Source organism: Macaca fascicularis, chromosome 1 (genome assembly GCF_037993035.2).
Source record: "Macaca fascicularis isolate 582-1 chromosome 1, T2T-MFA8v1.1".
In the NCBI taxonomy this organism is placed as follows: domain Eukaryota; kingdom Metazoa; phylum Chordata; class Mammalia; order Primates; family Cercopithecidae; genus Macaca; species Macaca fascicularis.
Genome location: NC_088375.1, coordinates 115,060,001 through 115,087,236, shown reverse-complemented (window position 1 = coordinate 115,087,236; position 27,236 = coordinate 115,060,001). Strand labels below are relative to the sequence as shown.

Genomic DNA, 27,236 nt, shown 5'->3' with positions numbered 1-27,236 from the left:
AGCATGAACTGTGGGTAGTGATGTGTGTTTCCTAACACCTCCGGCAGTGAGCCAGGCTTTGAGTGACTGTGTCTAAACACTGCTTTCCCTGAGGACTGGAAGATGTTAGAATCAGGTTTGTCATTGAGTGTGTTCTGTGTGCTTGGAACTGAGAAAGGAGATGAAGTGCCAGGTGGGATGGGAATGGGAGATATCGTGGAAGCCAAGTGTGAGTTTGCAAGGCAGGGACCTTGGCAAAGACAGTCCTAGGGAGACAGGTGTTAGGGAACTCAGGGGGCATGGGCAAAGGAAGATTTGGTTTCAAAGAGGATACAGACAGAGAAGCTTAAGTCTAGGAAGTTGAGTCTTAGAATTGTATGGAGGAATATCTGTGGGTGTCTGTAGGCGGAAAAATGGGTTAAAATGTTTTCACTTGGCAGCGTTCTGAAAACCTAAAAGGTATGGCGATTGCCTTCAGGGATATATTTAGTATTTTGACCACTGCTTCCTCGCCACAAGCAAAAGAAAACAGTGACTCCTAAAAAAACAAAGAAGTCACTGTGTCTCAAACAATGTAGTTCCTTTGAGCAATAAGCTTATTTGGAACAAATAGGTTACAAAGTCCCTCTAATGAAGAGCCGCCGATTGTGTTAAATTGAATCTACAGATCAACCTGGAGAGAACTACCAAGAACACTAATGAAGATAGGGAGGTACTGGTATAAAGACAGATAATAGATCAATGGAACAGAATAGAGAGTTCATTAGTAGGAAGCAAAATCCCCAGACTTTTATTCTTAACTACCACTATATTCTGCATTTTGCAAGATCCTTCAATTCTCACAAGATCACTATGAGACAGATAGTAATATCCTAATTTAAAGATAGATGAGAATTGGAGCTTGTCTAGAATAGATTGAGTGGAACATCATTTGTGGCATATCATTTGAGAGGTAATGGGAATATTGCCAAATTTCCAGGTAACTCCCCCACTAAAGGGACTTCTGTTATACTCTACATCGTATCAGTTATCAAATGACGAGCTATTCAAGTCTGTCTTCTTCGACTGTAAGCTTCTTGAGAGCAGAAACTTATGTGATAAAGGCTTTTCCCCCCATATCTCTAGTGTTTAGCATAATACCTTGATATATTATGTTAGATTAAGCTATGTTATAGTAAAGAATAAACCTTGACAACTTAGTGAGGTAACACATAAATATATATTCCTCCCTCGTACAATATCAACTGATCTCCAGGGCTACTTTTTTCTGAATGGCGTTTTGGGAATCCAAGTGGCCTTTCTCTTGCAGCTCTGTCTTCTTGAGGATGGAGGATCACTGTAGAGGAGGAAACAAAGCTGGATGGTCACATGCCAGCTCTTCAATCCTTGGCCTAGAATTAACACCTGCTATTCCCACTCCCAGCCCACTGGCCAGAAGAACTAGTCACAGAGCCGTGCCTGTATTTAAGCAGCAGGGAAATGTTAAGCACATGGGGAGCAGTATATGCCTCTGCTATCCTGGCTGAGAGTGTGTGTCAACAAACCTTCTTGGATAAACTAATGAGTAAATCTGACAGAGGGTTTAAATTATACTATGACAGAAATACTCAAATCCTGAAGCAGCTTTCCACTTCCAGAGCCTCAGATGAAATCATACATGTCATCAACAGGAGGAATAATGAACATGGAGCTGCCTTTATTGACAATCTAGTCTATACAAGGCACTGTTTTAGAAATTTCAAAGGGGCCATAGTGCTTAGTCCTCATGGTAGCCCTATGGGATGGATGTTAATATTCTCCTTTAACAAATAAATTTTGCACGGAACCATGGTGAGCAAGTAGTAGAGCTGAGATTTCAGCCTATGTTTGCCAAGTGCCAAAGGTTATGATATACTCTATCTTCTCTACTCCACTGACTCCCTCAGGCATAGTTCCTTGGGCACAGTCGATTGGTGGACAGCAATGGCCTTCAGAAACACAATCTGGGTAGTTGCCATAGACAGAGATGCCAGGAGGAAGGCAAAGAGAGAAAAAACTGCACTTCATAGCTGGGCTCTTCCATCCCCAACTGCTCTGGCCTTTCTCCTCTCCTCCTGCTACCACCCAGTGATTGCCACTGTGAGATACAGGTACACCTGTAAGACCTGAAGTCACTAGTGGACAGAGTGGAGGGCAGAGCCTGTTTTGGAGCTTTGTGTGGATGCTGATGTCTGTTTTGCACATTCTATCCTTGTTGAGCAGATAAAAAGGCAGGGGCAGTGATCTCACAGTATCACATAGAACTCCTTTCCCAATGGTCTGGATTTTGTGGGAATTGACCAAGCTCACTTTATGCAGCTCTCTGACCATTCAGAACAGAGACTTAAATGTCTCCTCCGTACCACTAACATTCTATACTAGTTCAAAGACATTGGAAACAAGTCAGAAAGATTCCAGATCAGGCTTTGCCATTTCTGTTGCATGAGCTTGGATAACTCACATGGATTCTACGAGCTTTAGTGTTTTCATCTATAACATGGGGCTCATACATACAGTCTCTGATTGCCCGCTGGATTGTCGTAAGCACCAAATGGAATAGCATATAGAAGAGTGCTCTGTAGACTGTTAAGACAGATTTAAACATAAGAGGTTATCTTTTAGTGATTGGCTGAATAATGAAGATTTTTTCTATTTGAGTTATGATTTTTTTTGAGGGAAGAAAGCAAAGTTGCATATGTCCATGACATTTTAATCCTCTAAGGTCTGTGCCAACTCTGTCGTTCCATAAACCACACTTGGCTGTGCCTATTTTCTTCTTTCTATGGTGCTTCAGAGCCAGGCCACTGGAATCGTGACCCATTACTAGTTATGTAATATTGAACAAAGTATTTTAACCTCCTGAACTTCAAGTTTCTCACCCGTGAAATGGGGATGATAATATTTGTGTTGAACATTTCAACAAGGATTAAAACAGTCATGCATGTAACGCAATTTACACAGTGCATGGCACAACATGAAGCACTTGATACATGGTTGCAATATTATTGTCATTATTATTATTATTCATATTAAGGAGCCATCATGTTGTCTCCAAGGTTCTTTGCATAATCAAATTATTCCACTGTTTGAAATAATAAGAAAATCCTCAATCTTTCAAAACACCATATAAACATTTGGATCAATGTCTCCCAGTATGCCCTAAACTATTTTCAACACCCTATGGGCAGCACACAGTTTACAACATGGCTGAGTTCCAAAACTCTACTTGGAGGGCATTTGTTTGAAACTCAGAACAGATTTTCCCATAGAAAGAATGCTATTAAAATAGCGGTTGGATTCCCAGGTGACTGAAATACCCACTTGATTCGCAAAATAGCAGAAGATCTGGCATATTTGCAATGCAAATTAACGTGAAACAATGTTATTGTATTGCTGGTCATTAACCAAAACTGAAAACTAAGAAAATTGTGTATTAAATCATTTAAAAATTTTTCTTGTATATGCAGCTGATGAAGAAAAGCAGGCTTAATTAGAGGAAGAGAGAATGGAGTGGAAATGTCAGTAAGAAATGTTAAGATGTCTGAGAGTACTTTCAAAGGTTTTTGAAGTTCTTTGCTAGGTCTAATGCGCCTTCAAAATTGTTTCACTTTGTTCTTCTTGACACAAGGGACTACATAGCACAATTATTTTTGGTTTGCAAATGAAAAAGGAAAGGAGATGGGAGAGATTAGGAAAAGAGAAGAAGGGGTGAGAAAGATTTCTCTGAGAAGGCACTCAATAGTTTGGAGAAATTGAGAAAGGAGGAAGAGGCACATCTATGTAGTAAAATGGATTTCAATTACCTGGTCTGACAGTAGGAAAAACAGGTGGCGTGACAGATCATATCCGCTTGTAAAAGGGAATGGTGACAAGATTGGTCAAGTAGTTATTCGCTGAAGCCATAAGGTGGTGCCATGGGACCAGAAAAGTTCATGAAAAGCAAGCCCTCCAGGCTGGGAGGAGGAGCAAAGGCAGGCTTGAGCATCCAGCTGTTTGGTGTTGGCAAATATGTCTAAATATTGTGCTGGTTCCCTGTTCTATACTTTATTGCCATGAAGTAAATGTTGAATTAGAATGTTCATATGAACTCATCTAAATAGCTCCTTGTATTTATGGGCCAAGAAAGCACAGAATATGAGTATTTGAAGGACCTCAGCTCAGCTTTTAATTTCAGGTGGCTTCAAATCTATCATGGATTAAGCTGAAATATACAAAAATGTATATTTTCTTAAATGAGGAAACTGAGACTTGGAGAGAAGACATGTAGCCTGCCACTGTTCAAATAACACATAAGTGTTAGTAACGATCTCCCTTGAAGCAGCCTGCCTCTCAGGCTGCCACACGCACAGCTCCACTGACTGGATGAAGCAAAAGTTTATTCTATACCTCCAACTTCAAGTGGAGCTCCTTTTGCTGGCGTGACTAAGCAGGGTCAGAAGGAGTAGAGGTGAAGGTGGAATGATAAAATCTAGTGTAGATGAGTTGAGTCTCTAGAAATCTTAGGTCTGTGCTGAGAAGCTAATTCTCAAGTAAGGAGAAGCTAATTCTAGGTTTTCCCAGGCTATCCACAAGCAATTGCAAGAGTCATATTGTATTTCAGAAAGAACCCTAAATGTGGAGACAGAAGACCTGAGTTCATTTATTAACTGTGCTACCAAACTTGTGCACATCTCTCTGTCTCTCTAGGGTCCCCCTTGGCTCCATCAAGCAAGACTGTTCTCATAGTCTTCCAGTCCTCAATAGGCAGGATGTGTGGGAGGCAGGACAGTGGTAGGTAATTGCCTAATTAGGTCACTATAGCTTCAGAGTGAGCATGTCCTTAACATAAACGTGCCCACCACCGCAAACCTCAAAAACTCTTTCAATCCATGACACACAAAGCTCCTAGAGTAAAGCAAAGATATGAGTCACTCTCCTATCATGACTAAAGAAGCTGTTCTGAAGAACTCAAGCATCATACTCCTCATGGTAGAACACGCTTACAGGTCAAGAAGGGAATTCTCATTAGTAGAAAGGAAAAAAGGCTAATGAGAATGGGCGAGGAGTGGCAGTCTGAGGAGGAGACATTATTATTATACAAATCAGAATAAAACAAAAAAAAAAGGGCCATTATGTTTCAGAAGGCTCCTGCATCCTTGATTCACAATGTATGAGAGCTCAGGGAAGAAGCTAGAACTGATTCTGGGCTGACAGCCACCAGGAATTAATCCTTGCCACATCTTAACTGGACTGGCTCCTTTTCCCCTCACTCCCATACAAATGCCACCCTTGATTCCTCAGGTCACTGCAATGCTAGAAACACTTGGTTCCCTTTATACACTGAGGGCTGACCTGCTGTTCCTGGGTATCCAAATTCTTCTTCCTTCCCTCTCCTCCCCATGCTTGGGGCTCATCGCCTCAGTCACAGGAGCATTTTCCAATGCCATTGATTCATGTCTTCCCTGAACCCAACACTGCCGTCTGCACATGGCTCTCCTAGTCTCCATCAGCTCTGCCACCCTTCTCCTCTCCCGTCACCTCTTCATTCTCAGGGTCTCCTCTAGCTTCAGCCTCTCCCCTGAGAATGCTGTTGTTGACAATGCTATGGTAATGGCTATACCCTTTGTATCCACTATCCTTGAGGGCAAGACTGATGAAAGCATTTTCAGCCAACTTTGAACAGTCTAATCTCTCAAACTAGGCCCGTAAAATGTAGCCTTGATATTATCTGACATTCCACTGGGAAACTTGGCATAAGTTCCTAAAGAATTAGGCCAGAGGTTCTGGAAGGACACCATCCTATAGCACCAAGCAAGTGTACCTTAAAGTGAGTCATCAGAGGCTGACTTTTCTCCCCCATTGTATCTCCACAGCCTACCCTGCAATTTTCACACTGAGATTTCCCACAGACTGTGTAGGGGGGTTCCATAAAAATATAAGCTGTGATAACCCTGAGTTCCTAAAGCAACACCAACATGAATCATATGAATCATACAGAATCTTCAAAGGAAGACAACTTGTTATCTGTCTGGTGTTAAATCAGATTGCAATATTGAAGAAAGCCAAGTCTTCCTTGAAAAGCCTGCCAGCTTCTCTACTTCCTTCCTCCTTCCCTCAGTCAGGACAGTTTGAACTTCAGATTGTTAGCAACAGGTACTCCTGAATGTCCTTGCCCTTAGATTTCCTCCTTCTTGTCACTGGTCTGCTAATTGTACCTCACTGTTTTCATTATCAGACAAAAAGCCTAAAGAGGTTCAAGGAGCTAAAAGGAGCTAAAGTTTCTAGAACAATAGCTGGCAATTGGTCAGTTTGCAGTTTTATTCTTTTCTCCTGTGTCTCTTCTTCTTGGGCAGTAGGAATAAAAAAGGAAAAAATAAAACAACATTGAAATGGAGACAAAATAAAATGGGAATACAAGAGGACAAAATAAAATGAGAATACAAGAAAACCATTAGATAACTTGAATCTTCCCTTTAATTCCTGGTAGCTTCAAGACTGGTAGGGATCAAACTGAATTAAAGTATATACAAATATATTATGCTAATTTCTTCATTTCCAAATTTAGGAAAAGCTTTGAACAATGAAGTTATCCTTTTCTTTAATTATAAACCTTATATTAAACCTCTAATAAAAATAATAGAGATTTACGTATATTATATTAAAAAATGTATAATTGTATTTTTCAACCTACAAAATTCTCTCAAGTTCAATGTAACAAGTCATTTATGAGAACCAACTACTTTGTTCTTTACCTGAAATTGAAAATAGAGAAAGTCTACCTTTAGAAGCTACCAGGACACACGACTTCAGAACCATCTCTCATAATAACTTACTACCTGATTGTATTAGTTCATTTTCATACTGCTATGAAGAAATACCTGAGACTGGGTAATTTATAAATTAAAAAAAGGTTTAATGGAGTCTCAGTTCCACATAACTGAAGGGGCCTCACAATTATGGCAGAAGGCAAAGGAGGAGCAAAGGCATGTCTTACGTGGTGGCAGGCAAGAGAGCATGTGCAAGGGAACTGCCCTTTATTAGACCATCGGATCTCATGAGACTTATTTACTATCATGAGAACAGCATGGTGAAACCCACCCCCCATGACTCAATTACCTCCCACCGGGCCTCTCCCATGACACGTGTGGATTATGGGAGCTAAAATTCAAGATGAGGTTTTGCTGGGGACACAGCCAAACCATATCATTCCACTCCTGGTCTCTCCCAAATCTCATGTCCTCACATTTCAAAACGAATCATGCCTTCCCAACAGTCCCTCAAAGTCATAACTAATTTCAGCATTAACTCAAAAATTCACAGTCCAAAGCCTTATCTGAGACAAGGCAAGTCCCTTTTACCTATGAGCCTGTAAAGTCAAAAGCAAGTTAGTTACTTCCTGGATACAATGGGGGTATAGGCATTGGGTAAATACAGCCATTCCAAATGGGAGAAATTAGACAAATTGAAGGTGCTACGGCCCCATGCAAGCCTAAAATCCAGCAGGACAGTCAAATATTAAAGCTCCAAAATGATCTCTTTGACTCTATGTCTCACATCCAGGTCACACTGATGCAAGAGGTGGGTTCCCATGGTCTTGGGCAGCTCTGCCTCTGTGACTTTTCAGGGTGCAGCCTCTCTTCTGGCTGCTTTCACAGGCTAGTGTTGAGTGTCTATGGCTTTTCCAGGTACACAGTGCAAGTTGTCAGTGTATCTACAATTCTGGAGTCTGGAGGATAATGGCCCTCTTCTCAGAGCTCCCACTAGGCAGTGCCCCAGTGGGGATTCTGTATGAAGTCTCCAACCCTACATTTTCCTCCTGCACTGCCCTAGCAGAGGTTCTCCATGAGGGCTCTGCTTTAAGCAGATTTCTGCCTAGACATCTAAGTGCTTCTATACTTCCTCTGAAATCTAGGAAAGCTTCACAAACCTCAGTTCTTGTCTTCTGCACATCCACAGGCCCAACACCATGTGGAAGCTGCCAAGCTTTGGGGCTTGCACCCTCTGAAACTACAGTCTGAGCTGTACTTTTGGTTTTAGCCACCGCTGGAACACGGCACCCAGTCCTGAGACTGCACAAAGCAGCAAGGCTCTGGTGCCTTGCATCCTAGGCCTCCAGTCCTATGATGGGAGGGTCTGCAGTGAAGATGTCTGATGTGCCCTGGAGACATTTTCCCCATTGTCTTGGCAATTAATATTTGATTCCTCATTACGTATGCACATTTCTGCAGCCGGCTTGAATTTCTCCTCAGAAAATTGGTTTTTCTTTTCTATCATCAAATCATCAGGTTGCAAATTTTCCAGACTTTTATTATGCTCTGTTCCCCTTTTAAAAATAAGTTCCAATTCTAAACCATATATTTGTGAATACATAAAACTGAATGCTTTTAACAGCCTCCAAGTCACCTCTTGAATGCTTTGCTGCTTAGAAATTTCTTCTGCCAGATACCCTAAATCATCTTTCTCAAGCTCAAAGTTCCACAGATCTCTAGAGAAGGGGCAGAATACTGCCAGTCTCTTTGCTAAAACATAGCAAGAGTCACCATCATTCTAGTTGTCAACAAGTTCCCCATCTCCATTTGAGACCACCTCAGCCTGGACTTCATTGTCCATATTACTATCAAAATTTTAGTCAAAGCCATTCAAGAAGTATCTAGGAAGTTCCAAACCTTCCCACATCTTCCTATCTTCTTCTAAGCCCTCCAAACTGTTCCAACCTCTGCCTATTATTCAGTTCCAAAGTCACTTCCACATTTTCGGGTATCTTTATAGCAGCGTCCCACTACCAGGTACCAATTTACTGTATTAGTCCATTTTCATACTGTAAAAGAAATACTTGAGACTGGATAATTTATAAAGAAAAACAGGTTTAATGGACTCCCAGTTCCACGTGGTTGGGGAGGCCTCACAATTATGGTGGAAGGTGAAGGAGGAGCAAAGACATGTTTTAAGTGGCAGCAGGTAAGAGAGCACATGCAGGGAACTGCCCTTTATAAAACCATCAGATCCGCCAGGCATGGCGGCTCATGGCTGTAATCCCAGCACTTTGGGAGGCCAAGGTGGGTGGATCACCCGAGGTCAGGAGTTTGAGACCAGCTTGGCCAACATGATGAAACCCTGTTTCTACTAAAAATACAAAAATGAGCTGGATGTGGTGGTACATGCCTATAATCCCAGCTACTCGGGAGGCTGAGGCAGAAGAATTGTTTGAATTGGGGAGACAGAAATTACAGTGAGCCGAGACCATACTAAGCTTTACATACATTATAAAAAGAAAAAAATGCATAATTGTATTTTTAAACCTACAAAATGCTCTTAAATATAACAAGCAATTTATGAGAACCAACTATTTTGTTCTTTACATGAAATTGAAAATAGAGAATGTCTATCTTTAGAAGCTACCAGAACACATGAGTCTAGAACAAACTGCACTCCAGTCTGGGTGACAGAGTGAGACTCCGTCCCAAAATAAATAATAAGTAAATAAATAAATAAACCCATCAGATCTCATGAGACTCATTCACTCTCACAAGAACAGCACTGGGAAACCCACTCCCATGATTAAATTACCTCCCACCAGGCTCCTCCCATGACATGTGGGGATTATGGGAGCTACAGTTCAAGAAGAGATTTGGGTGGGGAAACAGATAAACCATATCACAGATCTTTCACAAGTTATTTTATTTCTGAGGCCTCAGTCTCTTTAAATGCAAAACTCAAAAATTGACAGTCCACTAATACCTTCTCTGTCTTCTTCACAGGGACATTAAGAAAAAGCTGTAGATAGAAAAGAGTCTAAGGAAAAATTAGAAGAGGTATAGAAATGAGAAAAAATAGTGTTTGTTATATATAAGATGCTAGGGTTGATTCTTTGTGTCCAAGCAGGTTTCAAATCACATAATTGACACTATTCTAGGCATATGACTCTGCCATAATTGTGAGCATATTTCATCTGGATTAGACACAATCTTTATGCTAGAATTGTGTAGAACAGCATTTCTATGAGTGTGTAATGTATAGGATATGTGGATTTATTGAGGTATCAGGAGTTGAAACCTGGTGGAGAATTCTCATCCAATGATGAAGATAAATGACAGGCAGGGGAATGTTAAATTCAAGTAAGGAACACTGTAAGCAGCAACTCAGTGCCATGTACTATCCTAATGCCTGGGAATACAAAGTGTGTTGGGGATCCCAGGTTCAGTTCTTCATTAGGAAGAACAAATAGTTGAGGCTATGCTTTATTACTAAAAGCAAAATTAGCAAAGGGAAAAATGGCTCTTGCAGCAAAATCTGGAGGAAACCAGGTATAAGCCTCCACGAGTCCTCTGCCAGTGGACTCATGCAGGATGCAGTTAATTCCCCCAGCATGGGGGAATTACATGTGATGACACATGTAAAATGTTACCTACCTGAGCAGGTCAGTAGCGATTCAATGCCCAGAGTTTCACGTTGGGGGCTAATCATGTGGTCACCCTCTGCCTAGCCCATACCAAGAGGAAAAGCAAATGTTCATCATAAACCACATTGTTTATACAAACAGTTTACACATGGGGAGGTACTCTTATCAGGGAACACTGGGAACCCTGTTGAAGTCCAAGTTCCCAGACACCAATCAAGGTCCAATCTTGCAAGCAGACCTCTGAAAGAATAACATTCCCAGGCCTAGTATGTTAATTATTTCATGCACACAGAGATATAAATAAGGAATTGTGATATAATTGGTTACTTGCAATGATTAATTCATTTGACTAAGGTTTATTAACCCCTTGAAGGGTGGAGTAAGAATGAGCTAAATTAGATATGGTTGTAGTACTTTGTCAGACTCAACTCCATACCTCAATGTTCTCTCCTCACTCACTGGAAGAGTACTTCTTCTATAAAAAGTGCTATGACTGGGCTCCAAATTACTCCTCATAGCTTCCATCTAGAGCCCAGTGCACTTCCTGGGGGCTCCGTTTCCTGTCTGTCATATAATTTCTTCCTGCTTAGACCTTTAAGTAAGTGCTAAGGGCTACTTCTCTGTTTGACTTCAACAGAATCTGGCTTGACCAGATTCTGGCTTGACTTGAGGTATCCTCAAGCAAGTTCTGCCCCATCCCTGCTCCAGCCAAGATTCCCAGCACCTCACATCCCATCTGGCCTCTCTGTCCCCTTTGTCCATTAGAGGAACTAACCCATTCCTAGTTGAAGCCCTAGTTACTGGGAAATATTCTCTTCCTTTAGATAATGACTTAAAAGCCATTCAGTTTCTACCCACAACCTTTGGTTAATTTTCACACGGCTGCCAACTGCCTGGGAGTTGGCTGGAGCTTAGAACTTCACGTTTCTCTGTTTTTCCTTCTGGAATCCTCTCATGCAGGAGCTCTACATGCTGTAACTGAAAGCAGCTAGTGTCTTCAGCATCTCCGCTGCTGCTGCTGTTCCTACTGCCCTGTTTCTACTGGAGAGATTTATTGATTACCCCCAAGCCTTGTCCTCTTTTCTCTTTCAGAGGTATTGTATCAAAAGTACCAAGCTCTGGGTTTATAGGGCTCAAATTGAAGATGGGAATAAATGGAGGCAACACACATTGTTTCTCAGGTCCCCAAATTAGCAAAAATAGCAAAGAGGTAGATGGTGACCCTTAAGCCTCCTGCTAATATTAAGCAACATGTTCAGCGACCCAGCCAAGAATTACAAAGTAAACTTTCTTTTGTTCTTTCCGCTCTCTGTAATCCACAGCCCCAGCAATTCAAACACTGAGGTTCCTGGGAACTCTCAGATGGTAGCATACATTCACCAAGGAATGAAGCTGGTGAGGCAGTGAAGAGCCAGGGCCTAGAAAGCTGGGAATGCCATGATGTGGGTACATTGAAAAGCAAGAGGCAGGCATGATCAACCTTGAACTTTAGGAAGATCCCAGGCAGCTGATGGAAGACAAGATGGGGAGTGAATGTGAAGGCAAGATAAAAAAAAAATTACAAAAAAAAATTTGTAATGAGGTTTTAAGAGGTGGTGGAGCCTGAACTAGGTCTAAGGTGGTGTGTGTAGAGTGGAGGAGAAAATATGAGAAATACTCAGAAGGCCAAATAATCAGGATTTGGGAATGGGAATGGGAGAATGGAGGGGTGGACCATTACTCTCTGCCTTCTGGTTTAGGGATCATTGGCTTTGGCAATAACTCCGTTAAGATAAAGAATACAGGGAGACTAATGTTGAATCCAAACAATTTCATACTGCAGCTTCCCCTTCATTTTCTTTTCTGCATCTGAAGTGTTCTCACTGGGTTGGGTTTGGTTTTGTTTTCTCCTCGGAAGGTCCAGAAATGTCCTTGGTGTGTCTGACAGACTTTCAGGCCCACGCGCGAGAGCATCTGTCTAAGTCAACTCGGGATTTTATTGAAGGTGGAGCTGATGACAGTGTCACGCGGGATGACAACATTGCAGCATTTAAAAGGTTTGGTCTTCTGCAGCCTGTCTATTGTTAGGTTGAGGTGCACTGGTGGAGAGCTCCTTGGACAGTAGTAGTCCTGGTTTCTGCCTCCAGAAAACACAGACCACTCAAGACCTAATAAGGTGGATGATTTTTTTGTTGTTTTTGTTTGTTGGGGGCAGGGGAGGGAGGGTTATGGGAAGATGGAAAAAGAGAGAATTTCTCTTATAACTAGCATAAGGAAGTCATTCTCCTTCATCTCAGCAACTCTGCAACCTGACAAGATAGAACAAGAGTCTCAGAATGACCAGTTCCCTGGTCAGGGAGGATGGGCCTGTTGGGCGGCCTAGATCTCCTGAGTTCCTAAACTCTGGCTTGGAGAAGAAAATGGAAGACAGGAGAGAACACTCAGGTTTGGAGAAAATACGGAGATCCAAGGAGCCTTAGAGATAAGAGATTGAGTCAGCGGAGAAGAGTTGGTCTGAAAAAGTAGGAGATGGAGCATCGGTCAACCAACATCAGTCCGCAGGCAGAGGCTGACCCGCCACTTATTTTTGTATGGTCCATGAGCTAACGATCGTTTTTCATTTTTGAATGACTGCAGGGTGGTGAGTCAAAAGAAGAATAATTTGTAATACTTAAAAATTATATGAAATTCAAATTTTGGTGCCCATAAATAAAGTTTTATTTTAACACATCGATGCTCAGCCATTTACTATTGTTTATGGCTGCTTTTGCACTTCAACAGCAGTGCTGAATACTTGTGACAAAGACCACATGGTCCACAAAGCCTAAAATATTTACTCTCTGGCCCTTTATAGAAAAAGCTTGCTGATTCCTGTGATAGAGAGGTCAGGAGAAAACTGAAAAATGGTATAAAAGGGAGCCCTATGTTTTGTATTTTCATACTTAGCACTATACTAAGCACCTTACATCGTTTATTTCAGTCTGTCTTCACAAAACTATTAGGAAATTTGGATTATTATTCCTATTTCAGATGAAGTGACTGAGGTTATCTTACTCAAATTTGCACAATTAGAATTTTCAGAAAATTTTTCTAAGTTCGTGTGCAGAAATACTGATATTGTGTAAACAATGAAAACTTTAGACTCCTGAGGCTAAGTAAACATTTATCTAAAATGTGTGTTTTGCATATTTATTATTTGTAAATTCTCCTACTTTCTCCTAAAGCAGTGTTTAAGTCAAATCTTCAAACTAACTAGCTTTATCACAAAAACCTCAATCACTCCCTGGGATTTGTTCTCATTCAGTGGCCTTTTCTTACTTTCTGGAGACTTGTTCCTAACCTGCGAGGAAAAGAGCCTGGAACTTCTTCCTGCCTATGCTTTTCCTTTTAGTCTTTGTTGTGATGAACCAAACCATCCAAGTGCTGCAGTGTAGTCAGGGAGGCATGGCTCAAAGACACAGACCTCTGACAGAGCAAAGCAGGTATAGTGTATAGTGTGGACTTGGTGTGCACAGAGTGGTTCAGAGAAGGTTGGGTAATGGGAAATGAGGTGTTGGGAATGGCTTTCTGGAGATGAGCCTTTTTCTGGATCAACACAGGTTACTCAGCTCCCAGCCAACTGAACCCACCAAGGTTCCACAGGACCCAGTCTGGTTTAGACTTGCATCAGGAATCAGGGGGATCCACCCCAGGCAGCACCTCCCTGCTGCAGAATCATCGCACCAACAGAAGATCTCTTTGTTGTCTGGCACAGAATTCGCCTCCGTCCCCGGTACCTGAGAGATGTGTCTGAGGTGGACACCAGAACCACAATCCAAGGGGAGGAGATCAGTGCCCCTATTTGCATCGCACCCACAGGGTTCCACTGCCTTGTCTGGCCTGATGGGGAAATGAGCACAGCAAGAGGTATGAACCGTCCCCACCTTGAGGTTCCCTTCCCAGAGGAGGGGTCCCTCAGAGCAGTGGCAGAGTGCTCCAAGATTCTCTCTAGAAGGGCTTTGGGAACACAATCTGGTTAACACTAGGAAAGCAGGAAAGGGAATGCTTTAAGCTATGTCTGTGTAACCTAAGATTGAGAAAACATTCATTTTCCATAATAGAGAATAGTTAGAGTGCAAGGGGGGTTAAGATGAATAAGAAGGTGCTAAAAGCCAACCAAGTCATCCCTCAGAAGAGGGATGCTGGCCCTTCAGGCTCACACCATCTGCAGCAAAAGGGATGCTTAATGCAGCCCCAAGGCTAGGGCTCTCTTTGGCCCCTGATGGGCCAGGACTAGGGCTGAATGGCAGTCTTTGAATTTAGGATGAGGAGAGAATCATGACATTAGGTCCTAACATAAGGCCCTGGAACCTGCTGTTGCCCAAATATTCCATTTTCCCTCTCTTCAATTGACCCTGTCATCTTGTTTGACAAAGATTTTCTTGTTGGGTTACATCTCCTTCCCAGTCAACCTGATTCTCATCCCACATCCTCCACCACCACCACCATCACCACCACCACCAATAATAATAATAATAATAATAATAAATAGAAAAGGAGAGATGGGGCTGAAAATGCTCTTGGGACTCCTTCATAATCTTCACTCTAAGTCACATCTCTTTTTGTGAATTGCTCAGGGCTTCCCTGAGGTCTTTTCCTTTGACTCCATGATACAGGAAGCTATAGATTCAAGGATTCTAGAGCTGAATGTGACATCCATCTTGATGGGGTTTAGGGACCAGGTTTAGCTAGGTTGAAACATTAATATCCTATATGAATATGACTAGTTTACTAAGTCGTCATGGTTGAATGTGTTGTTTGGGGGTAGGATGAAAGAATGGGGTATCTCCTGTTGACATGAAAAATTGAAAGTGTTCATTTTTGACTAGCCTAAATTCTCTGCCCATGAGTTATAGTGGGACAGTGACATTAACCTGTTGGAGATTTCACTGAAATGAATAGAGTAGGAAATGGGAAATCTGCCAGTCAACAGCAGCAGTATGAATGTCATCACCATCAACTTCATTAGCACTGGTATCTATGCAGTACGCCACTTTGCAATGTAAAGAATGCTCCCATAGCTAGTATCTTATTCAGTCTCCCAACAACCCTAAAGAGATGTATTATTTTCCCCATTTTACAGATAAAGAAAATGAGAGACTCAAGGCCACCCAGCAAAGAAGGAGTAGAACTAACATTCTTCTAATTTCATATGTTATGCTTTTTCCACCATGAAGTTCAGGATTCTCCACTGGGATTACATTCCCTCATCCTCTGTCCTCTCTAATTCTCTTCTGCTTCATTAAGGAGTTCATAAGAAGCCCAGTTTCCTGTCTGAAGGCTATAACACAACCAACATGATTCTGGAGATTGCATGACATCTTTAGCTGGAAATATTTTGTTATCGAGTAGAGGGTTTGTAAGACAGGTTATACAGAGGAGAACCCAAACAGCTTTAGGTCTCTCAGTCTCATCAAATTGCCTTCCATCCCTTTCTTATAAGGAAGCAGAATGAAATTAAGTTTTATCTGCATTCATGGGGCAAGATGGCCAGAGGCTACACAGACTCCCAAGGCTTTTTAGCCTAGTCCAGAGGCCTCCGTCCTCCAGCCTGAGTCATGTCCTTTGCTTTGCAGCTGCCCAAGCAGCTGGTATCTGCTACATCACCAGCACATTTGCCAGCTGTAGCCTTGAAGACATTGTTATCGCAGCTCCCGAAGGCCTCCGATGGTTCCAACTCTATGTGCATCCAGACCTGCAGCTGAACAAACAGTTGATCCAGAGGGTAGAATCCCTAGGTTTCAAAGCTTTGGTAATTACTTTGGATACACCTGTATGTGGCAATAGGCGACATGACATTCGAAACCAATTGAGGAGGAACTTAACACTAACAGATCTTCAGTCACCTAAAAAGGTAGGAAAGATACCAAATTCAATGGACAAGCATTACAGGAGGCAAATTTCCTTCCCTCTTTTCCCCTTTCCTCCATTCTTTCTTTCCACAACCTTTTATTGAATGCCTGCTCTGTGCCAGACACTGGGGATACAGCAGTTCGAAAAAGCAGATATGGTTCCTGCTCCTTAGAGTTTCCAGACAAGCAGAATGTAAGACCAAATGTTCTCACCCTTGGAGCTGCCCAACCTGTCACCAGAAGTGTTCTGACCAGAGCTGGATGCTGAGAAATAGGAAAGCCACAGAAAAGATTTTCACGTGAACAGGAGAGTAAACTAAAAAAGTTCATCCAACATTTTCTACTTTATGACACACTCAGAAAATGCTAATTTTGGTTGGCATACATAGACAAACTGACTCTCCAAAGGGGATGTTCATGGCCAAGGTGACTGGCCAGACAGTCTAGACAGGCCAGGTTCTACCCTACTGCCTTGAAACTGAGGAATCAATATCTCTGCACACATAGAACTCATTTGTGGAGCACCAGGATGTTATAGCACATTTGTTTGTAATCTCTGAACCAGGTGACTACAAAGGACACCTTCCCCATTAAAATCCTGCAATTAAATGGCAAGGAGTACCTCAGAGAGAGACAGCCATGATAAAGTGGGAATCCCTGGCTATAGTAGAGATACTAAAGCCAGCCTTTTCACCCAGTGGGCGGCTGTGACATCCAGCCAACTAACTCAACGGTTCTCATTAATCACAGATTGGCCTTGAGGTGCTCCAAAATCCTTATTCAAATTCCAGAAGCACGAGATTTATAAATATTTGATGTACATGGTGAGCCAAGAGTAAATATTGGGTAATAAATGATTTGGTATTGCTTAGTTCTTATCCTGGGTATGTCTCAACCATAACATATCACATTGACCTATAAATGCTTTTGCTTATCCATCTCATATACTAAACTCTGAATTTTTTTAAAGTAGAAATTTTGCCTTATTTGTCTTTGTGTCACCAGATCCTAGCACAATTATTGAGCAGCAATATGATTCATGGTCAATGATAAGCAATTAAAGTAGAAATTCTTTTATACTAATTTTGTTAGAAAAAGGAGCTAGAAATATTGTTGGGTTTTGTTGCTCCTGTTTCTTTTTGTTTCTTTGTTGTTTGTTTGTTTGTCTGTTTGTTTGTGTTTGAGACAAGGTCTCACTCTATCAGCCAGGCTAGTATGTGGTGGCGCCATCACGACTCACTGCAGTCTAGACCTCCTGAGCCCAAGTGATCCTCCCACTTTAGCCTCCCGAGTAGCTGGGACTACAGACGTGCACCACTATTTATTTTTTTTAGAGGAGCAGAAGCAGGCTCTCTCTGTGTTGCCCATGCTGGTCTCAAACTCCTGGGCTCAAGAGAGATCCTTCCACCTCAGCCCCACAAAGTGCTAGGATTACAGGCAAGAGCCACCATGCCCAGACCTGTTCTTCCTCCTTCCAGTTTATAAATGGCAGCTCTCCAAATGTGTCTCATCTTTGGAATGCATCAAGTAGCCTTGTGAGAGTTCAGCACTAAGTTCCCTTTTTATTTCCTATAGGGAAACTCAATACCTTATTTCCAGATGACTCCTATCAGCACTTCTCTCTGCTGGAATGATCTCTCCTGGTTTCAGAGCATAACTCGATTGCCCATCATCCTTAAAGGGATTCTGACGAAAGAGGATGCAGAGTTAGCTGTGAAGCACAATGTCCAGGGCATCATTGTTTCCAACCATGGTGGGAGGCAGCTTGATGAGGTTCTCGCTTCAGTAAGTAGGATTACTTCCGAGAGGGGTGTGTTTGTGAGTGCTGTGTGTGTATGTGTGAGTGTGTCCACATCAAGGGACTCTGTGCAATCTGAGCATATTTCACTCCTCCATACCACATGTGTTGGTATGTAGCTGTGAATTTTAAGGACTGTTAATTATTATTAGTAGCCTACTGTGTGCTAGGCTGTTTTTTCAACCTTTACATATAGCATCTCTAAGTATCATGCCAATGCTGCAAGATGGGTATTATCCCTGTTTTGCCAATGGGGATTCTGTAGTTTAGTGATGTTAAGTAACTTATCTTTAGTTCACATAGATAATAAATAGTTAATATGGAATTTCATTAGACAGATGTTCTAAAGTAAACACCTTTCATGGCAAAACTCTAAAAACACCCTAATGAGTCTTTTGCTAAAATCTAAAAAAGTCCATAATTTTTTTGCTTAACTCATAAACTTATGTCCATTATAGATGAAGTTTGAGGGCAAGAAAGAGAGGGAAAGGAAGGCAGGGAAAGAATCTTTACGTGGGAATTTGTTGTTGATTTGTTTTCATTGAGTTATATTTTTTTCAAATGTTCTGTTGCTGCTTGACTTGTTTTAAGAAAGAGAAATGAGATTTTTTTCTTCTTCAGTTTCATTGACACTTACATAAATAAAACATGTTCACTGCAGATACATTAGAAAATATGCATAAGCAAAAGATAAAAATTAACACTAATTTTATCACTTTCACTAACATCAATATTTTGGTCATTGTTAACATCTTCTTAATGCAAATACAACTTTTTGTGTTTAAGAAAAGTATAAATACTATTTTGTTATATTTTTCTTTTACTTAGCATTATATTAAGAGCAACTTTTTGTTTCAGTATATATGATCCTCTTATTTTTACTGGTATGTAGTATGAACAGACAACTATATAACCGACATCCATTGGAGAACATCTGTATTGCCTCTAATCTTTCCCTATTTTAAACAACACATCAGTGATTGAATCCATAGCACATTCTCAAGTACTTCTTTAAGATAAAATTGAATTAGAAATTTGCACTAGCTGGTTGGTACATTCCAAGACACATGATGCTGGGAAGCCTAAGAGCCAGCCACTCACCTCCTCCTCTGCACCAGCTCTAACTGGTAGAGGCAGAGGAATGGCAAGCCCACATGGAGAGTGGGGGCCACTCTTCACTGTGGCTCTCTGGTAAGAGTTGAACTGAAGCGGTCGGGCCTCCTACTTTCCATCCCACCTGTTGACCTGCAACCTTAGGAGAAAGTGGTTGGGCAGAGCACACAGTGAGCTCTCTCACCCAACCCCTGCCAGGATGCCTACAAGCCATCCAGTATTTAGCAAAACAGAGAAAGCAAAAGAGTATGGCATGCCCTGAGTCATCCCAACTATGCCTAAATAGGAACAGAAGACAATGAAGAGCCCATCACCAACAAGCAGCAAACATTAGAATATAGGCTTTTGAAAGAAAACTAATAAAATACATCATACCATAGGTGTCAAGCTCTCATTAATCAACTTAGCTGGTCTTGTTCCTTTGGAAGAACTGAGTAATGAGTAGAGAAAGAGGGAGACTAATTCTCCCATTGTGCTTCCCCACTAGAGAATGAGTATTGGCTAAGGCAGGGGCCAGGGAGAGGAGAATTTCTCCTATCTTATTGTGCTGATCAACTTGTTATTCTCCCAAGCCATTTGGCTTCACATCCAAACCCAACGTCACTCAGAGACAGCACCAATATCATTGTGAGCCTAGTGAGGGTTTTGCTTCAGGTGAAGCCTGACTCTGCACTTGCGTAACCCTACCTCACTCACCTCACCTTAATCCTGGCCTGAGATCTATTTATTTATAAAAACAAACTTCCAGCTCACAAGTCAGAGTTTGCCATTTGGTTTTTTAAAACATTGTATTCAAATATCATTTATCTGAGTTTTTTTAAGTTTATTTCCATAGGTTATTAAGGAACAGGTGGTGTCTGTTACATGAGTAAGTTCTTTAGTGGTGATTTGTGAGATTTTGGTGCAACCATCACCTGAGCAGTATACACTGCGCCCTATTTGTAGTCTTTTATTCCTCACCCCCTTCACACCCTTTCTCCCTTAGTCCCCAAACTACATTGTGTCACTCTTACGCCTTTGCATCCTCATAGCTTAGCTCCCACATATGAGTGAGAACATGTGATGTTTGGTTTTCCTTTCCTGAGTTACTTCACTTAGAATAACAATCTCCAGCCTCATCCAGGTTGCTGCAAATGCCATTAATTCACTCCTTCTTATAATGGCTGAGTAGTATTTCATTATCTATCTATCTATCTATCTATCTATCTATCTATCTATCTATCTATACACACACCACAGTTTCTTTTCTTTCCTTTCCTTTTTTTTTTTTTTTTTTGATATGGAATCTCACTCTGTCTCCCAGGCTGGAGTATAGTGGCACAATCTCAGCTCACTGGAAACTCCGCCTCCCAGGTTCACGCCATTCTCCTGCCGCAGCCTCCTGAGTAGCTGGGACTACAGGCACCCGCCACCACGCCCGGCTAATTTTTTTTTTTTTTTTTTTTTTTTTTGTATTTTTAGTAGAGACGGGGTTTCACTGTGTTAGCCAGGATGGTCTCGATCTCCCGACCTTGTGATCCACCCACCTCAGCCTCCCAAAGTGCTAGAATTACAGCCATGAGCCACCACACCCAGCCTATACCACAGTTTCTTTATCCACTCATTGATTGATGGGCATTTGGGTTGGTTCTACATTTTTGCAATTGTTAATTCTACTGCTATAAACAGGTATGCAAGTATATTTTTCATATAATGACTTCTTTTCCTCTGGGTAGATAGCCAGTAATGGGATTGCTGGATCAAATGGTAGTTCTACTTTTAGTTCTATAAGGAATCTCCACAGTGTTTTCCATAGTAGTTGTACTAGCTTACATTCCCACCGGCAGTGTAGAAGTGTTCCCTGTTCACTGCATTCACATGAACATCTATTATTTTTGATTTTTTGATTATGGCCATTCTTCTAGGAGTAAGGAGGTATTGCATTGTAATTTTGATTTGCATTTCCCTAATCATTAGTGATGTTGAGCACTTTTTCATATGTTTGTTGGCTATTTGTGTATTTTCTTTTGAGAATTATCTGTTCATGTCCTTAGCTCACTTTTTGATGAGTTTTTTTTTTCTTGTTTGAGTTCCTCATAGATTCTCCATGTTAGACTTTTGTCAGATACATAGATTGTGAAGGTTTTCTTCCACTCTGTGGGTTGTCTGTTTACTCTGCAGACTGTTCCTTTGCCGTACAAAAGCTCCTTAGTTTAATTAAATGCCTGCTCTTTATTTGTTTTTAAAGTACTTACTTTTGGGTTCTTGGTCATAAAATCCTTTCCTAAGCCAGTATCCAGAGGGTTTTTCCTGTTATATTCTAGAATTTTTATAGTTTCAGATCTTAGAATTAAGTCCTTGATCCATCTTGAGTTGATTTTTGTATAAGGTGAGACACAATGATTCAGTTTCATTCCCGTTCTCCTACATGTGGCTAGCCAATTATCCCAGCACCATTTGTTAAATATAGTATCTTTTCCCCACATTATGTTTTTGTTTGCTTCACCAAAGATCAGTTGGCTGTAAGTATTTGGGTTTATTTCTGGGTTCTCTCTTCTGTTCCATTGGTCTATGTGCCTATTTTTATGCCAGTACCATGCAGTTTTGGTGACTATTAGTAACGAGAGAGAATTCATGTCCAAATAAAAGACATTTTTATAGTCCCAGCATGGTATTATTTGGATTTTTTTCTTTTCTTTTCTTTTCTTTTTTTGAGTTGGAGTTCGCTCCTGTCACCCACGCTGGAGGGCAATGGTGCAGTCTCAGCTCACTACAACCTCCGCCTCCTAGGTTCAAGCAATTCTCCTGCCTCAGCCTCTCAAGTAGCTGGGATTACAGGCACTGGCCACCACGCCTGGCTATTTGTATTTTTAGTTGAGATGGGGTTTCACCATGTTGGCCAGGCAGGTCTCGAACTCCTAACCTCAGGTGGTTCACCTGCCTCCACCTCTCAAAGTGCTGGGATTATAGGCATGGACCACTGTGCCCAACTGGAATATTTGTATGATGTCGTGAAAGAAAAACATGTTTGTACAAACTCTTCTAGTGAGCCATACTATGCAGTGGAGTTGATAATAATTGTGAAATAAAACAGGGAGTGAATTTCACCTTAGGGTGCAGTGAGGCTTTAGAGTTAATTTTTAATAGAACAGAACAGGGCATTCATTAGAGTCTTCTGGGGATAACAGCTGACTTATCCTTTCCCCTGGTCCCAGGAGGAAGTACAAGGACAATGTTAGATATGAAACCTCATAGAGGTGGGAACTTTTCTCAAAATCCTCACCTTTTATAGCACTGGCAACATACTGCAGGGAGTGGGACACTGACCTCAGGCACAGAATCTAAGGGGGTGCCAAAAACTCAGATACTATAGTTCGAAATCAGATGATCTCGAAGTTCCTCATAGAAGTTCCACCTCTTTCACAACGGTATAAAAATATTCCAAATAATACCATGCTGGGACTATAAAAATGCCTCTTATGAAATGCAAATCAAAACTACAATGAGATACCATCTCACACCAGTTAGAATGGCAATCATTAAAAAGTCAGGAAACAACAGGTGCTGGAGACGATGTGGAGAAATAGGAACATTTTTACACTGTTGGTGGGATTGTAAACTAGTTCAACCATTATGGAAAACAGTATGGCAATTCCTCAAGGATCTAGAACTAGAAGTACCATATGACCCAGCCATCCCATTACTGGGTATATACCCAAAGGATTATAAATCATGCTGCTATAAAGACACATGCACACGTATGTTTATTGCGGCACTATTCACAATAGCAAAGACTTGGAATCAACCCAAATGTCCATCAGTGACAGACTGGATTAAGAAAATGTGGCACATATACACCATGGAATACTATGCAGCCATCAAAAAGGATGAGTTTGTGTCCTTTGTAGGGACATGGATGCAGCTGGAAACCATCATTCTCAGCAAACTATCGCAAGAACAGAAAACCAAACACCGCATGTTCTCACTCATAGGTGGGAACTGAACGATGAGATCACTTGGACTCAGGAAGGGAAACATCATACACCGGGGCCTATCATGGGGAGGGGGGAAGGGGGTGGGGGGAGGGATTGCACTGGGAATTATATCTGATGTAAATGACGAGTTGATGGGTGCTGACGAGTTGATGGGTGCAGCACACCAACATGGCACAAGTATACATATGTAACAAACCTGCACGTTATGCACATGTACCGTAGAACTTAAAGTATAATAATAATAATAATAATAATAAAATCTTTTAGATCTATACAGCCATATATACCTCCACTGCCTGAGAACTTAAAGTGATCCTGGCACTGTTAGGCTATATTCAGTTCCTAAAACCTCCACAACTTGTTTTGGACTTAACATGCAAAGAAAAGAATCAGTTCTGTCTTAAGAACCTTTCCTTAACTTTGAAATGGATAAACAGAATCAGTTATTTCATTTCCAATGTAATCCTTTTGAAAGTATGCCTCAAACACAATTTTCACAATGTCTATAGATCAGATGAGTTTTTAAACCAGAAGTATTCATATAGTCCCTATAGATATTAATTCCTTATACAGCTTATATTTTGGGGATGGAATATGCTTTACTTGGGTGCATCCTGGTTTTCATGCCTCACTGTATATATTTCAATAAAAACACTGATGTATGTTATAGTCATACGTACATAGACAGGCGCCAGTCAAAAAACATCTCAAGAAAGTTGCTTTAATAGTACCCTCTAGCTTGGCGTAAATCTCTTCTGCAGAGAGAAAAATCCATTTTTCTGAGAAGGTAAATGTTTATTAAATGCAAATACTGATATTCGTTTCCTAGGAAAAAAAAATGCCTCTTATTAGAATGTGAATTCTCTCTAGTTATTACATGTAAGTTCCAAACATATTCAATTCCACCCCCTCACCTATAAATTAAAGTAGAAAATTATTTCCTCACTAGTTTCTTATACTGTTCAGTCTTGGCCAAAGGATCCCATTCAGATAGAATGCTGATGGATTCCTTTGGCAGCAGATGGCCTCATAGGGCCAACTTTTGACTCCTCTTCTCAGGCTATCTCTCAGAGAAGCATAGCTAGAACCCCAAGGGAGTTCCAGAACTCCCTCCCCAAGGATCTTCCCCCTTGATCCATAAGGGGCCTGCTGTCACTCCTCTTTACAGACTTGTAGGTGCCTAGAAGCAAAGATTGGCCTGGGGCACCTTGTGTGGTCAAGGCCTATTGGCCTGTTCCCTGGAATTAAAGAGGCGACATAAGAGACAAAGCTCCTTAGAAAAATCAGGCCAAGGTGATAAGATGTTTTTATTGTGTCTATCAAAATCTCAAAATTTAGTTTTACCATGTTGTACTTTAGTCCTATCTCATTTTCTCAGATACGCCATGAGGGAGTCAGGGACAAGTTGGCCAAGTGGTGCATGAGAAATAGTGTGCAGCCCAGTTTCCCAAGTCAAGCTGCAATCCAGACATGCAGGCCATGGCCGAGTACACTTGTCTTGCCAAAAAGACTTAGTGCCTTCACAGTGGAGAGACTTTCTATTTTTGCCACCCTAGAAACAGAGAGAGTAGAAGAAAATCAAAAGTCAAAATGTTGTTTGAAAAGAAGAAGGTTAAAGTGAACATTATAAATGGAAATTGCCCCTTTTGGGATGGAAAGAGCAACCAAGCAGTTCTTCCAATCTGTAAGAAAGTTAAGGGGGTCAGAGAGAAGCTAGACTGGAGTCAAAGCAGAAAGTCAAGGCAGGAGGGCCTCAGGAATGTGACTGCCGCTGCAGTTGATCAGCACCGGCAGCCTCAAGCATGGGAGGGGAAGAAATTGTCAAGGGCATCTCCTCAGCTTGGTTTGCCTGGTCGTATGCCAGGAAGATCAAGTCTGAGAGTCAAAATAGAAAGCCCTCCAGCCCATGTGTATCTCCTTTTCAGATTGATGCTTTGACAGAAGTGGTGGCTGCTGTAAAGGGGAAAATTGAAGTCTACCTTGATGGCGGGGTCCGAACTGGCAATGATGTGCTAAAGGCTCTGGCCCTTGGGGCTAGGTGCATTTTTCTTGGGAGACCAATCTTATGGGGTCTTGCCTACAAGGTGAGAGTGGCAAAGCGAACCAGCAAGAAGATACAGAGCTTCTCATTCATTTCTGTGCTCTCCTGTGGTTCATTTTCCAAGCTTAGCCCTTTTCAAAACGATTCCTAAAGGATAGTTACACCTAAGCTGCATCTCCATGCTTCCTCTGAAGCCTATTGCAAAATATTCAATAGCTCTCATCCCCTATCTTTATCTCTGTCCTTTCCTTTATTCCCGAGGTAATTCTTACTTCACAGATATTTCCCATCTTTGCCATCATAGCTCTGACTACATCTAGAATTTATATTCAGTGAATGGTCAGAATGTTCCTTTATGTCTCTTTGTGTCTCTGTCTGTCTGCCTGGGGAGCAGGGTGAACATGGTGTTAAGGAAGTTTTGAACATTTTAACAAATGAGTTCCACACTTCCATGGCCCTTACAGGTAAGTTAAAAACATTTTTTTCTCTGATTTGGAAATTAAAGCAGGATGGCAAAAGAATAGGAATAGCAGTCCTTCCCTCTAGCTGACCCTTTCCTGACATGGTAGCTGTTCAAAACATAGGACAGGCAGGCAACATTCAAGACAAAGATTAAGCAGTATTCTCTGCCCAGTGGAGACCAGAGCACTCCTCAAGATCATTGTCAGTTCTGGGGAGTGTCACCTCTGGCTCTGAATTCTTGCTTCTGTTGAATTCATTCAATTTGTGGACCATTGACATATCCCATGCCTGCTGTTTCTGTCCACTCCAATCAACCCAGGCATGAAACTCAACTCTTTTCTATGCTTCTATTTTTAGGAAAAGACTCTCTCATTAGTATATTTTTGTGAATAATACATTTTGCCAAAGTTATGGTGCATACATCATAAATATGGAAAGAACTCCCAGTTAAACATTATGCAGTCTGTTATTGAATTCTTTCAGCCTTCTTATCACCAGGGACTTCTCATTGCCTACTCAAGCCCACAACTCCCCAGCCCCATAACATCATGCCAGCTTCTCTTTCTCCCTTCTTTTACTTATCTGGAGTTACTCTCTTCAATCCTTATGGCCAATCTGAGCTACAGTCATAATTTTACATATTAATTAATATCTTCTTCTAAAGAAGAGTCTTTTCCTTTGACAGAACTTTCCTTTAGACGGCAATTGTTATGTGGAATAGTCACCCCATCTCTTTTGCTATCTGTGTGTCATAGTCCTCCCTAACAGATACTTCCTATATCCCTGAGCCTTATCAAAACCAAGATAAAGATCAAAGACATCTATTGCACACAAGAGTTGATTTAGAAAATGCTAAAATAGGGTTTTTACATGTTTACCCTGACATTTTGACATAGCTGTGTTCAGAGATGACATGGGCTCAGGTTCACAGAATAATTCCCAATGCAAACAGAATTACATTATTCATTCTGTATGTAAACCATTTATAAGAGTGAGCACAAAGATCAAGTCAGACTTGTTCCCCTTCATGACCCCTTACCCATGATGAGGTGAATTGCTGGTATTTGAGAGAAATGAGCTTGTAACCTCATTGTTCTTTTAGGCTGCCGGTCGGTTGCTGAGATCAATCGAAACTTGATCCAATTTTCCAGGCTGTAAGAAAAAAGGGCCAATAACCAGACTGCTGAGGTTGCCCACAGGAGGATCACAAACTCACAGCATGGTGTGTGATGCTGTCCTGCCTGGACCCCATCCCGCCCGGAGGCTTATGCCCCATATTTCCCATATTTCCAATCCCTCCACCCCTGTGCTTCAGGCCCTCCAAACCCCTGTATTCCCCAAATGTTCCATGCCCTTCTTTGTATCACTGACTGTTATATGTTGCTTTCTTGCCTAAAATCTTCCTCTGAAGTAAAAGATGTCAAAAGGACAGATCATTAATAACTGGAACCACTAGTGGGTTATATTTTTTGCATACTCTATACAACTGTATGAAATGACTATTTAACTTTGTACTCTGGACAGAGGAGCTGTATATACAAGGCATTTTCCCAACAAAAACATACTCCTATCTAAAGAAATAGGGAAATAGTTAAGGACATAG

General features: G+C 41.4%; 1 protein-coding gene across 10 annotated transcripts; it reads left to right on the top strand.

The window, feature by feature from the left end:
- HAO2 (hydroxyacid oxidase 2) lies at nucleotides 1–27,082 on the top strand. 10 transcript variants are annotated; one of them, XM_045364670.2, is made up of 9 exons: nucleotides 1–115; nucleotides 11,336–11,469; nucleotides 12,273–12,411; nucleotides 14,109–14,260; nucleotides 15,970–16,247; nucleotides 17,821–18,030; nucleotides 25,056–25,214; nucleotides 25,566–25,635; nucleotides 26,736–27,082. In XM_045364670.2, exons 3-9 carry the CDS (start codon nucleotides 12,281–12,283, stop codon nucleotides 26,789–26,791), a joined length of 1,056 nt encoding a protein of 351 aa, XP_045220605.1. In that variant the 5' UTR covers nucleotides 1–115; nucleotides 11,336–11,469; nucleotides 12,273–12,280; the 3' UTR covers nucleotides 26,792–27,082. The 10 variants fall into 10 exon arrangements, with proteins under 10 accessions (XP_045220605.1, XP_005542217.1, XP_073854065.1 ...); XM_005542160.4 differs by lacking the exon at nucleotides 11,336–11,469; XM_073997964.1 differs by lacking the exon at nucleotides 25,566–25,635.
- Nucleotides 27,083–27,236: the final 154 nt, after the last annotated feature.